The sequence below is a fragment of the Pan paniscus genome, chromosome 13 (assembly GCF_029289425.2).
Source record: "Pan paniscus chromosome 13, NHGRI_mPanPan1-v2.0_pri, whole genome shotgun sequence".
Lineage (NCBI taxonomy): Eukaryota > Metazoa > Chordata > Mammalia > Primates > Hominidae > Pan > Pan paniscus.
In genome coordinates this window covers 144,023,387-144,038,050 of record NC_073262.2, presented here as the reverse complement: position 1 = coordinate 144,038,050, position 14,664 = coordinate 144,023,387, and the positions used below count along the sequence as shown (strand labels likewise).

Genomic DNA, 14,664 nt, shown 5'->3' with positions numbered 1-14,664 from the left:
CAGCTAAGAAATAAAATATTAATTAGGCAGTCTTCAGCATCTTTCATGTAGAATTACACTTACAGTAACATAAGAATGTTTTTACCTGCTGCTCCAGGTATGACTCTTTCTGGGTACAGATCAGTTAGGAATAGGCTGTTTATGAGAGTCGATTTTCCTAGACCTGATTCACCTTTAAATAAAAAGAAAAACCTTGTCATGACCTTATTCATATGACACCATTCAATCGGTTAAGTGTTTACATAAGGCCTGGTACTGGGCTAAGTACCTCACAAACATCATTCTGTGTTTAGTACCTACAGTACTACTATGTTTGCAGTATGATCTTTGAGGGTACTCAAAGAAACTCTAATTTGCCCAAGGTCAGAGTACTATCCAGAGCAGGGCCAAGATTTGAATCCAGGTCTATGAGACTACAGAACTTGAACATCATATAATTAGAAACATAACTGTTCACAAATGTGAGGAATGTACTTTAGAGGTTGGTTTTTATTTTTGACAAATAGAATGCAAAGCAGGTTTTCAATTATCAGTTCTGCTAGTCACTAAACTCACCACATTTTCAGAAAACTGAACATATCTATCCCATAGTGTCAACAACACTTGTGCTTCCCGAGCTGCAGAAACATGTGAGCAGGACAGGGCCTGTGGTCTGGTGGGCTCACATGCACACCCTCAATCTGCAACCTCCCCCTTCTGCCACCTTGTCTTCTTCCTGCTTTAAATCCATCCCCGTTTCCCAGCACTGGCAACTGTCATATGTCGGGCAACTTTCGTGCTCACTTTGTTGAGTTCACACGACTAATTCAGGTGACACATATCCATGTAAGCTTTCAACGAGGTGAGAATCTCTCTTTAACTACTGTGACTACATATTCTGAATATTTGAAATTTAACTTCAAAAAAGATGCAAAATACCCAAAATTAAATTTGACATTTGAAGGAAGCCCAAATCCCACTGCTTCATTGCAGATGATCATCTAGGTCTCAATTCTGCATGGAGAACTGCTTCTGATCTTGGTACTACTGGTGCTGGACTGTCCTCTGGGTACCCTAAACCACCCTCTGTTAAGTTCTGCAAAGCATGAGGAAGGAGTACACATCTCTTTTGAAAAATTATTATTTCTGGCTGGGCACAGTGGCTCACACCTATAATCCCAGCACTTTAGCAGACCAAGGCTGGAGGATCACTTGAGGCTAAGAATTCAAGACCCCGCCTGGGCAAAATAGTGAGACCCCCCATCTCCCAAAAAACCAAAACAAAGTAAAAAAACCCCAAAACCTTAGCCAGGTGTTGTGGCACGTACCTAGAGTCCCAGCTACTTGGGAGGCTAGGGCAGAAGGATTGCTTGAGCCCAGGAGTTAGAGATTACAGCAGGCTATGATCATGCCACTGCACTTCAGCCTGGGTGACAGAGTGAGACCCTGTCCCTTACAGAATAAAATAATTCTGGGAAAATCAAGAACAAATAAGTGAATTTGCAATGTGCAGATGCATGGCCGGGCGTGGTGGCCCATGCCTGTAATCCCAGCACTTTGGGAGGCTGAGGCAGGCGGATCATGAGGTCAGGAGTTCAAGACCATCCTGGCTAACATGGTGAAACCCCGTCTCTACTAAAAATACAAAAAATTAGCCGGGCGTGGTGGCGGGTGCCTGTAGTCCCAGCTACTCGGGAGGCTGAGGCAGGAGAATGGCATGAACCCGGGAGGCAGAGCTTGCAGTGAGCCAAGATCGCACCACTGCACTCCAGCATGGGCGACTGAGCGAGACTCCATCTCAAAAATCAAAACAAAACACAAAGAAACATGCAGACATACAAAATTAGGACTGCATTTTAAGTGAACTGCAATTTTCACACATGAAAAAACAGAACAATGTGTTGAACATGCCTAAATATGAGTGTAAAAATTTGACTAAATGCCTGTTATCCCATTAAGTCATCCTTTTATTAAACTGTGGTACAATGCCCCTTTACCTATTTCTTTGTAAGTCTGATAAAATTTTAAAAACTGCCTTTCCTCTTCAACAGTCTCTCATTTACTAATTAGGTGTGTTAGGGTTTTCCTGATATACCCATTTTTCTTGAGCTATTAATACTACAATTTAAAAGTTGAGGATTCTTGTGGCTTTCTAGTTCTACTTTTCACTACTCACCCTCAACCCCCTACCTGTTTTCTTTTAAAGCCACTTTATTGAGGCACGATTTACAAATACTAAAATACACCCATTTAAACTGTACAGTTTTGACAAAAGTAGATACTCAGATAATCAAACTCCACTCAAGATAAAGATTATTTTCATAACCCTAGAGTTGTTTTGTGTAACTGTGAAGTCTACCTTCTCCAGTCCCCACTGCAGGCAAACACCAATCTACTTTGTCACTATGTATCAGCTTTGCTTATTCTAAAACTTTTAAATGGCATCATACAACATGGCCTGTTTTGTGTCTGGCTGCTTTTGCTCAACAAAGCTCTGAGACTGATGCATGTTGTTGCATCTATGAGTAGTTCGTTTCTTTGTAGTGCTTGGCAATACTCCATTGTATGGCTACACCACAATTTGTTAACCCACTCTCTAGATACCTCTGCTATCCCCAGTTTGGGGCTATTTTGAGAAAAGTAGCTATCAATATTCATATACAAATCTTTATGGACATGTTTTCATTTCTTGTGGGTAAACACATACAAGCAGTACTGCTGGGTCGTAACTGTTAAGGAAGTACCAAACTGGCTTCCATACTGGTTGTGGCATTTTTACATGCTCACTAGTAAGAGTTCCAGTTGTTTCACATCCTTGCTGACACCTGGAGTGCCTGCCTCTTAGTGGCTGGGTAGTGGCATCTCGTGGTTTCAATGCGGATTCCCCTGACCACCAAAGATGTGGACACCTTTATGTGGGTTTACTGGCTATTTGTTTATCTTCCTTAGTGAAATGTCTATTCAGATCTTTTGCCCCCTCTTTGTAAGTGGGTCATTCGTCTTACTGATCTGTGCAATATTTTTATATATTCTGGACACATATCCTTTGTCAGATATGGTACTATGAATACTTTCTGAGTTCCTCACGTTTTATTTTCCTATTGATGTCTTTTCAAGAAGGCAAACTTTTAATAATGCACAATTGTTTTTATTATTTCTATTCTTCATGTCTTAAGAAATCTGCTTACTACAAAGTCATAAAAAATTTTTTGCCCATTTTCTTGTAGAGTTTTTATAGCTTTACATTTAAATCTACTATAATTTCAGGTTAATTGTGATATACAGTGTGAAGCAGGAGTTGAAGTTCATTTTTTCACACATAATCATCTAGTTGTTACAGACTGTAAAAAGACTAAACTTGCCCCCACTGAATCAACTTGGCTTTTTTCTCAAAAAACAAACAAACAAAACAATTGAACTTATTATATTGATGGGTCTACTTCTTGGCTGTTGCTCTGTTTAGTAGATCTGTGTATCTACCCTTACCACACTGTCTTGATTACTGCTGTTAAGTCTTGAAATCAGGGACTGTAATCCTCCAACTCTGCTCTTTTTCTAAACTGTTTTTGTCTGTTCTAGGCCCTCTACATTTACATTTAAACTTCCGAATCAGCTTGTTAATTTTTATTTCTGAAAGTTGGAGCTGGACGCTGTGGCTCATGCCAGTAGCAATCCTTGTACTTTGGGAGGCTGAGAAGGGTGGATCACTTCAGGCTAGGAGTTTAACACCAGCCTGGCCAATATGACAAAATGCCATTTCTACTAAAAATACAAAAATTAGATGGGCGTGGTGGTGCATGCCTGTAGTCCCAGCTACTTGGGGAGGCTGAGAAACGAGAATCAGTTAAACCTGGGAGGTGGAGGTTGCCAAAATCATACCATTGCACTCTAGCCTGGATGACAGAGCAAGACTGTCTCAGAAAAAATATGGGACAATTTGGGGGAGAAAGGGCATAATAGTTCCAATCCACAAATGGGGCAGATCTTACAACTTTAGATTTTAATTTCTCTCAGCACTGTTTTGTAGTTTTCAGTGTATAGGTCTTGCACGTTTTGTTAAATTTATCTCTAAACAATATTTTTTGTGACTGTTAAGTGGTACTGTCTTAAAATTATTAATACTCTTGTTTGTGGATTTTTTTTCCTTTTTTTTTTTTGAGACGGAGTCTCGCTCTGTCATGCAGGCTGGAGTGCAGTGGCATGACCTCGGCTCACTGAAACCTCCCCCTCCCAGATTCAAGCGATTCTCCCGCCTCAGCCTCCAGCATAGCTGAAATTACAGGCACCCACCATCATGGCCGGCTAATTTCAGTACTTTACAAAAGTACTGAAGAGATGAAGTTTTACCATGTTGGGGGGGCTGGTCTTAAACTCCTGACCTCAGGTGATCTGCCAGCCTCGGGCTCCCAATGTGCTGGGATTACAGGTGTTAGCCACTGCACTCAGCCTAATTTCTTATCTTTAGTGGGTCCTGGATTTTTACAAATTCGTTTTTCAGCTAACATCATCTTCCTCCTTGATAACTACACTGAATGACAATGACTTTGAATGTTGCATCATGTATTCCTAAGATAAACTCCATTTGTTTAGTCAGTCCTAATTTGAAAATGAGAATTTGTTACAACGGGATTGATAGATTACAGAACAATAGCAGTGTAATACAAATTTCGTATTTGCTTATTATATATGATCTCATTGGTGAGAAACTAGGTGAATACAGAAGACTGTGTTTAATTCTGCATCCAACAGAATGAAACCACTTGGGGATATTCCCAACACACACCCCTAAATATCTATCAGCTATCTTTCTTCACTGCCTGTTATGAGCCACACCCATTTACACCTAGTGTTACGACTTTCCAACTTTAGAAAATCCTCCTTCCACAGCTACACAAAAGCGCACAAGCTGCAACCCTCCTGATGTCCACTTGCACAAACCAACCTCAGGGCTTCTATGGTGCAGTCATTATTTTTTAACCATTTACGTGTGGACTGGTATAATTCTTACGTTCCTATCTTTTTTCCCATTGTGTCACTGATGAAGGTTCTGAGTATTGTGTCCCTGTTTTCTCCATAAGCCCTGTGGTGTTTATTCATCATGCTGTATGGCATGGTGATTTTTTTAGAAACACACGGCTTGCATCATAGCAGGACTCAGTGCATTGTCTTTTTATTTAGATATATTGCTGGACTCGGTAAGATTTAATTAAGATGTCCATGTCTAGCTCATGTATATGTAAAAAGTAGAGGCTCCTCTTTAAAGACTTTACTCCCCGTCTAATTAGGAATAATACTAACTTCTCTTAGAAGCAACATTTATTCAAAGACCTGTGCTAAAATTCTTAAATATCTGCCGGCCGTAATGAGGAAATCAAAGTACTTTATGTTCTTAGCTCGCACAATTCAGCCTAAACATCTGCCCTGGCATGCTTATGCTGGTCCAAGCAAGCATGAGGTCATAGCCTGTTGCTCTTCCTTATTTGAAGGTGATTTTACCTTTGTCAACATTCCTCCTTCCTTTGTTCTCCTCTGCCTTTGCCTCTTTTAAGAAGTTCTAAGTGGCTAGCCAATCAGGACAAATACAGAATGGGAGGTCCCGTTTCAGCCAGTGGAAACCAGACACAGCAGTAAGGTAGACGCATCAGGTTACAAATGATCCTCTTTGTTCGGTGTACCCTCTTGACAAAACTGCTGGCGAGTGTACCCTTTCTGTAGAAAGTAAAAATGGCCTTGCTGAGGAAACTGAATTTATGTTCAAGTACTATTTCTTTATGGCACCGAAGAACAAGCATTTCTAACATATATTAGTCTGTAGTTTTCTTGTCATTTGTAATAGGATAATGCTGGCTTAATAAAATAGGCTGGTAGGTGTTTCCTACTCATCTATTTCATGAAGAAGTCTGTGTAAGATTTATATTAATCCCAGCACTTTGAGAGGCCGAGGCGGGCGGATCACGAAGTCAGGAGATCGAGACCATCATGGCTAACACGGTGAAACCCTGTCTCTACTAAAAATACAGAAACAAAATTAGCCAGGTGTGGTGGCGGGCGCCTGTAATCTCAGCTACTTGGAGGCTGAGGCGGGAGAATGGCGTGAACCCGGGAGGTGGAGCTTGCAGTGAGCCAAGATCGCGCCACTGCACTCCAGCCTGGGCAACAGAGCGAGGCTCCATCTCAAACCATCTCAAAAACAAAACACACAAACAAAACAACAACAACAACAACAAAAGATTTACATTACTTCTACTCCCCGCCACATATACCTTTTCTCATTTTTAAATCTCTACCTTTTTTGTGTGTGTGAGATGGAGTTTCACTCTTGTTGGCCAGGCTGGAGTGCAATAGCGCGATCTCGGCTCACCGCAACCTCCACCTCCCGGGTTCAAGCGATTCTCCTGCCTCAGCCTCCCAAGTAGCTAGGATTACAGGCCTCCACCACCATGCCGGCTAATTTTGTATTTTCACTACAAATGGGGTTTCTCCAAGTTGGTCAGCCTGGTCTCGAACTTCCCACCTCAGGTGATCCACCCGCCTAGCCTCCTAAAGTGCTGGGATTACAGACGTAAGCCACCGTGTTTTGAGATGGAGTTTCTCTCTTGTTGCCCCGGCTGGAGTGCAATGATGGGATCTCGGCTCACTGCAACCTCCACCTCCTAGGTTCAAGCGATTCTCTGGCCTCAGCCTCCCGAGTAGCTGGGATTACAGGCATGTGCCAACACGCCCAGCTAATTTGGTATTTTTTTTTTTTTTAGTAAAGGCGGGATTTCTCCATGTTGGTCAGGCTGGTCTTGAACTCCCAACCTCAGGTGATCTGCCCACCTCAGCCTCCCAAGATGCTGTGATTACAGGCATGAGCCACTGCACCCAGCCAATTTCTACTTAATTTTATTTTTTGAGATGGAGTCTTGCTCTGTCGCCAGACTAAAGTGCTGTGGCGCAATCTTGGCTCACTGCAACCTCTGCCTACCTAATTCAAGTGATACTCCTGGCCTCAGCCTCCCAAGTAGCTGGGTCACAGGCATGCACCACCACGCCCAGGTTTTTGTATTTTTAGTAGAGATGGGGTTTTGCCATGTTGGCCAGGCTGGTCTCAAACTCCTGACCTCAAATGATCCGCCCACTTTGGCCTCCCAGAGTGCTGGGATTACAGGCATAAGCCATCACGCCTGACCAGTTACATTATTCCTAATGACAATTCAGTGGTCACTCCTCTTATCTTCAATCCCCTGTATGTAATAAATTTCTTTGTTCTGGCTACTTTTTTCTTTTCTTGAGACAAGGTCTCACTCTGTCACCCAGGCTGGAGCGCAGTGGCACGATGACAGCTCACCACAGGCTTGACGTCTCAGGCTGAGGTGATCCTCCTCCCTCAGCCTCTCAAGTAGCTGTGACTACCGGCATCCCCCACCAAGGCTGGCTAATTTTTATATCTTTTGTACAGAAGGGTTTCACCATGTTGCTCTTGAACTGGTCTTGAACTCCTGGGCTGAAGTGATCCACCCATGTTGGCCTCTCAAAGTGCTAGGATTACAGGCATGAGCCACCACACCAGGCCTGATCTGGCTACTTTTAAAGACCTTTCTGTTTATCTATGATCTATTTGCTTATTACAGGCTTTGGTGTGCTTTTCTCTATTATTTCTTCTGCTTGTTGTTTCATCAGTAGTTTCTGGTAGCGTGTTATGATGCATCCTGGTGTAGTTTTCTTTATATTTATTTTGCCTGGTATTTGTCGAGCTTCTTGGATCTGTGCATTTACAACTTTGCTGAAAATTGGACAATTCCCAGGCATTATTTTTTCATGTTTTTTTTTTTGCTTGCCTGTCTTCTCTGTGAATATAATCCATATATTAGACTGTTTACAATGTACCAAAGGACACTGAGGGCACATTCAATTTCTTTTTTTTTTCCAGCTTTTCCCTTACTGTGCTTCTTCTGTGCTTTTTCTCTTGCAGTGTATAATGTGCTGTCAGGCTTATCATGAAAATTTCTTATTTCAGTTGTATCTTAATCTTTAGAAGTTTCACTTGGTTTTCTGTTGTATCTTTCCTTTATCTTATTATATTCATGCTTTCCTTTAAGTAATAGAGTTCTTCTTTGCCATCGAGATCCATTTCTATCATTTCTGGATCTGTTTCTATTGCCTGCTTTTTCTCCTGATTATGTACAGTTTTTGTTTCTTTGATGCCACACAATTTTCTATTAGACATTAGACGTTGTGAATGTTACACTGTAAATGCCTGGATTTTTTTTTTTTTTGAGACAAGGTTTCATTCACCCAGGCTTGAGGCTTGAGTGCAGTGGCATGATCTCAGCTTACTGCAGCCTCAACCTCCTGGGCTCAGGTGAGAGGAACTACAGGTACATGCCACCATGCCTGGCTAGTTTTCATATTTTCTGTAGAGACAGGGTTTCACCATGTTGCCCAGCCTGATCTTCAACTCCTGCCTACCTCGGCCTCCCAAAGTGCTAAGATTACAGGTGTGAGCCGCCATGCCTGGCCTGGAGGATATTTCTGAAATGGGTCACTTACACAGCCATTGGCAGGCCTTGGTTCCTTACTTGGTAGGCTTCCCTGTAAGGCTGCTTGAGTGTTCTCTTGACATGGCAGCTGGCTTCCTCCAGAGTGAGTAATTTGAGAAGAGGCAAGGTGGGGGGCCACAATGCCTTTTATGACCTAGTCTTAGAAAATGACAACACTTTCATCTCCACAATGTCCTACTGGCTACACAGGTAAAACCCTATTCAATGCAGGAAGGGACAAGAAAGTTGTGAATACCAGGAGATAAGAATCACTGGGGGCCATTTTGGAGCCTAGCTGACACAATGAGTAAACTTTCACTACATATAAATAAGGAAGTGACAGAAAAATAATTTTGCTCCTGAGAAAAATTTTCTAATGAATATACATATATTTGTTCAAATTCTCAAGTTATTTGACTCTGCCAAATTTTCCTCTTTCTTTATAGGTCACGTTATCATACTCCAGAGATTGGAAAGGGGAGATATTTATTTATTAAGTTGGAGACTATAGATTAATTTCTTACCGACCACCATCAGTGTGAACTCAAAACCTTTTTTCACTGATTTTCGGTGAACTTGATTGGGGAGATTTGCAAATCCAACATAGCCAGGTGTTTCTGGATTTATAAACTGAGTTGGCTGTTGCTAAATAAGATTAAAAAACAAACAAACTAATAAACACCTTAGTAGTTGCTTTTAAGATATAATCAGTTAGACATGAAACAAACATAGGTTATCAGTTTTCACAAATTTTTTAAAAAGTATAAACACTTCCAGAAAGTCATACTTCTATCAGAAAACCAGTAGTATTCAACTAGGAGCATTAAAAAAAGAAAAACTTATCTAGTATAACTCCTTAGTTATATGCTGACTGAAAATTAACATTTTGTTAATCAGTATTCTGTTTAGGAATTTAACAATACATAGAAGATACATGCTTAATACATCTTAATGCAATTTCAAATTTCGACTTGAGAGACTATGGAGTTCCAGGAAAATCAGTCAACCTTACAAAGTACTGCTACAGCTGACAGTACTTTGAATGAATGGTTTCATTCAACAAACTTGGCTAAAGAATAGCTTCCCCCAGGTATTAGGTGCAATGCATTTCTGAAAAGTATCGAGGAAAAAAGCATCTCTCTTGCTGTGCTTCTAGCTGTATAGAACAGAGTTTCATCAAGGGTGAGGCAGGCAAATTAGGGGTGGGATGTTGAGTATCTAGTGTCAAAGACCAAGAAAGAAAAGACAGAATGAGAAGATCATAGATGACTACACTGAAGCATCAATATTCCTTGACAGAAGGGTATCTGATGAGAGAGAGGACAGAGATATGAGAAGGCAAGAATAGCAGAAGTAACCAGAATCTAGACAGTGGCATGCTGAAAATGAGAAGAAATTTAAAAAATCAATTTATTAATTGAAAAAGGCAAGATACAAAATAGTATTTCCTTTAGGATTACATTTTGTAAATGTATAGTCAAATGCACACACAGGTGAAAAAGAATATATGTAACATATTAACAGTGGTTATTCCTGAGTGGTGAAATAATGACTTTTTTTTTTTTGCTTATCTGTGTTCCACGCTAACACTGGTATAAAATGCAAACACTGGTATGATGATTTTGCAATGGACAGTAATGAACACCCACAGGATTCAAAGATAAAAAAAAAAACAGAAATAATAATCTTGCAATGTTAACCACAAGTTCTGCTTTTCTCAGAATATGTTCTTTAGAACTAATTTATCTCTGAACTAACTTGCAAAGGCTGATTTAAACCAATTTATCAAGTCTAAGAGCCCCATCAATTTCATCATAATAAATTATTAGAATTCTAAATTATCTGGTCTGCTGGGAATGAACTAAGGGGGCTAAAAGGACTGTTACTGATGTGTGTAGAGAAAACAAAGTAGAAGCCTGAAAAAAGAGAAAGCTCCAAGCTTTTAAGATGACAATTAGGCCAGGCACGGTGGCTCACACCTGTAATCCCAACACTTCGGGGGGCCAAAGCGGGTGGATCACGAGGTCAACAGATCAAGGCCATCCTGGCCAACACGGTGAAACCCCGAATTTACTAAAATACAAAAAATTAGCCAGCGTGGTGGCACACGTCTGCAGTCCCAGCTACTCCGGAGGCTGAGCCAGGGGAATCGCTTGAACGTGGGAGGCAGAAGTTGCAGTGAGCTGAGATCATGCCACTGTACTCCAGCCTGGTGACAGAGCAAGACTCTCGTCTCAAAAAAAAAAAAAAAAAAAAGACGACTAAATTAGAACTCTTTGTCTTAATGAATCAAATGTATCAGTTGTATTAAAAATAATGAATCATGTAAGTCCCAACTGTCAACAGTCTGAAAACATAAAGCAATTTCTCCTTATGCTGTAGATACATGAAGTATGATCTTACCTTAGACATCTTTTGTGAAGCTTCGTCTGTTAAAAAAAACACACAGACACACATAAACGCACATACATAGTATGTATGTATACGCACGTATATTTAACAGCGTGAAATGACCTGAAGAAGACTTACACATACATAGGCAATGTAAAAAGAAAATACAATTTCAGGACCTTCCAAATGCATTAGGCCAAAGGGAAAAGTTAAGCACTGACAGCCGGCTCATGTAACATCACTACTTTCATTCTTTCTGACTTTTGTGTTTAGATGTATACATTAACCAGACTCCCTATTCTTTATTCAAAACTAGACTAAATGACTGGGAGATGAGAGATCCTTACGACTGTTACTTCTTTACAAAAGGAAGTTAAACAAATCCCTTCAAGTGTAATCAATAGTAGCCAATCAAATTTGTATCTTTAAATGAGCCTTAGTTCAGAAAATGTTGGAATTCTGTTTGGCACCTCCATTTTGCCTATATAAACAATCCTCATTTTTCCCCACCCTGGAAGCGCTAACCACCATTCTTTGGTGTAGCTCGGCTTACACTCTGTACTTAAATGAATTCTTTTAACTGAATCAGGAGCCTTTTGATTATTTTAGGTGACAGCATCTCAATTACTTCAAATATTTCCCTAGGAATAAGACAAGCATCTATCATTACAAAAGTAAATTCGATTAAAAAAATTAGGCCAGGCGTGATGCTCACGCCTGTAATTCCAGCACTTTGGGAGGCCGAGGTAGGCGGACCACTTGAGGTCAGGAGTTCAAGACCAGCCTGGCCAACATGGTGAAACCCCATCTCTACTAAAAATACTGATTCAGCCAGGCTTGGTGGCGCGTGCCTGTGATCCCAGCTACTCAGAAGGCTGAGACAGAAGAATCGCTTGAACCTGGGAGGCGGAGGTTGCAGTGAGCCGAGATCATGCCACTGCACTCCAATCTGGGCAACAGAGTGAGACTCCATTAAAAAAAAAAAAAATTAGATGGTGGCTGGGTGCAGTGGCTGACGCCTGTAATCCCAGCAGTTTGGGAAGCAGAGGCAGGACTGCTTGAAGCCAAAAATTCAACACCAGTCTAGGCAACATAGCAAAACCCTATCTCTACAAAAAATTAAAAAATTTAAAAAATTTGTAAGTTGATAAAAGCAACTGTATATATATATGTATGCACATATTCCATATTTTCAATAATATTCAAATTTTTTTTCAGTACTGACTATATGTTAGACACTAGGGACACAAATGGGATACACACGGATACATACTTCCCTGACCTCTGGAATTATGTCATTTCCCCTCTCTCTTTGAAACCTTTCAAGGAGTAAGGGACTTCATTACATAGAGCACTGTAACCTGAACATGTTTGCCACCCACTGGAGTTTCCTAGAGCTACCTGAGAACTAGATTTTGACACTGGGGTACAGGGAGCAATGTGAACTACATTTATGAGGAAAGGAAATAGTACTGAAGGCATCTGAGTGTCTGAAAAATGTGACAATATTTTTAAAGATATGTGGAATTTTTTTTTTTTTTTTTTTTTTTTTGAGTCTCGCGTTGTCTCCCGGGCTGAAGTACAGTGAGTGATCTCAGCTCACTGCAAGCTCCACCTCCCGGGTTCACGCCCTTCTCCTGCCTCAGCCTCCCGAGTAGCTGGGACTACAGGCGCCCGCCACCATGCCCGGCTAATTTTTTTTTAATTTTTACTAGAGATGGGGTTTCACCGTGTTAGCCAGGATGGTCTCGATCTCCTGACCTCGTGATCCGCCCGCCTCAGCCTCCCAAGGTGCTGGGATTACAGGTGTGAGCCACTGCGCCCAGCCAGAGATATGTGGAATTTTTATACAAATTTTAGAAACCCTGAAGCTTTGGAAAGCATGGAGTCTGTTGGCTAACCTTCAGTAACAACCCCAAGAAAGACGACTGCTGTCAAATTTGGTTCCCTCTGGAGCTTAGAAACTTATTAAAAAGCTTCTCTCACTTTGCCTCTCGATTCCCCTCCCCGACATCTTAACTTCCTGAATACTGTGTCCTCTGTTTCCCTTTTGACTGGAAATGTTCCCAGCTACCTTGGAAGAAATGAGATCCCTGCATCCCCAGTGTTATTTGGCTTGGTTAACCAAGGGATAGTAGCAGTAAGGTTCAAGAGCCTTTAATTTCAGCAAAACCTAAGAACTGAGAGCAAGTGTGAGTGTGGAGGAGTAGAACTTCCTAAAGGGAAAGAGAAGGGTCAGATGTAATACAAACAGTTTTGGCAGAAGGAGTTGGCATCTTGTTTTCAAATAATACAGAGGTAAGTATCTGATTATGAAAGTAAAAAAAAAGGTAATCATTAAAGAAAATAACAATGAGAACTTCCAAATTAAGAGAAAAATGTGGAGGAAACAGCAACTTCATCAAACCAGCAAAAATATGGAAAAGGAACAAGAAGAAACAAAATCAGAAGTAATCCTAAATCAAGACAATGGGGACAAAATTCAAGAATATCAGTCATCGGTATAAATGTGAAATAACCAAATTCTCTGCTTAAAGGAGAAGACAGATTGGCCTGAAAAACCAAGAAAAAAAAAACAACAAACAAACAACAAACTGTCCAGCTATAACGTATATGCTTAAAGCAAAAGGAACAAAGAGAGGCTGAAAATAAAGGGACAAGGTAAAAAATAGCAGGCTAGTGCAAACATGGAGGAGAGACAACACTACTATCAGCCAAGGTGGGAATTAAAGTAAAAATAAGCAGAATAACAGGGATAACAAGTTATAATGATAAACAATTTATAGGGAAGATGTAATATTCATAAGCCTGTATATTCAAATAATCACTGCAGATAAACACATAAAGCAAGGACTAGGAAAAATACAAAGTTAACTTAAAAAAAAAAATTCAAGTGAGAAACTTTAATAGAGTTCTCTGAGAACCGGACAGATTCAGTAAACACAGTATGTGCAAGGACAGAGAAGAACTGAGTAATATAACAAATAAATCTGATTTAGCACACATAGAGAAACTTGAATCAATACCTTAAAAAATGCTTGAAGTCATGTATCTACCATAAAAAAAAGCCTAAGCAAAATTTGAAAAACATTTTTACAGTCAATGTTCTGAAATAATTATCTGCTTAAATTGGGTGGAAAAAGATGAAAAGTAACTCCCAGTAATTTGTTACATTACTGGATATCCCCAGGATCAAGGAGGGTAACAAAAGCAAAGCCATAAGCAATCTCTAGAAAGCAATGGAAGGAAGATAAAAGCAAAACTTAGGAGATAAAACAGGAAATCAATAAAGAGAAAAAATGAATTATGGGGGGGGGGGGGAAGAAGGGTAAACAAATCCAAAAGCTGGTTTTCTTTTTGTTTTTTGAGATGGAGTTTTGCTCTTGTTGCCCAGGCTGGAGTGCACTGGCGCGATCTCAGCTCACTACAACCTCTGCCTCCTGGATTCATGCAATTCTCCTGCCTCAGCCTCCGGAATAGCTGAGATTATAGGTGCCCGCCACCACGCCCAGCTAATTTTAGTATTTTTAGTAGAGATGGGGTCTCACCATGCTGGCCAGGTGAAACTTCCTGACCTCAGGTGATCCTCCCACCCTGGTTTCCCAAAGTGCTGGGATTACCCACGTGAGCCACCGTGCTTGGCCGCAAAAGCTGATTTTCTAAAACAAATTCCTCACAAGCCCAATTCAGGAAAAAATAGCAAATATAGAAAAGTAGCTAAAATAATGACAGAGGAGACTACATGTAGCAAAATGGCCCCAAATCTGAAAAT

The 14,664-nt window shown here is 40.6% G+C and overlaps 1 protein-coding gene across 3 annotated transcripts in view; it reads right to left on the bottom strand.

The window, feature by feature from the left end:
- The window catches only part of SEPTIN2 (septin 2), a 38,418-nt gene that overhangs the window by 18,474 nt on the left and 5,280 nt on the right, over nt 1–14,664 (bottom strand). For 2 of the 3 annotated variants that reach the window (XM_003813068.5, XM_034955565.3), the window contains exons 2-4: nt 10,905–10,930; nt 9,026–9,146; nt 86–172 (exon numbers count right to left, since the gene is read on the bottom strand). In XM_003813068.5, coding sequence (XP_003813116.1) covers nt 86–172; nt 9,026–9,146; nt 10,905–10,913 — 217 coding nt within the window. In that variant the 5' untranslated portion in view covers nt 10,914–10,930. The remainder of the gene's footprint in view (nt 1–85; nt 173–9,025; nt 9,147–10,904; nt 10,931–14,664) is intronic. The other variant, XM_034955566.3, reaches the window with a different exon arrangement.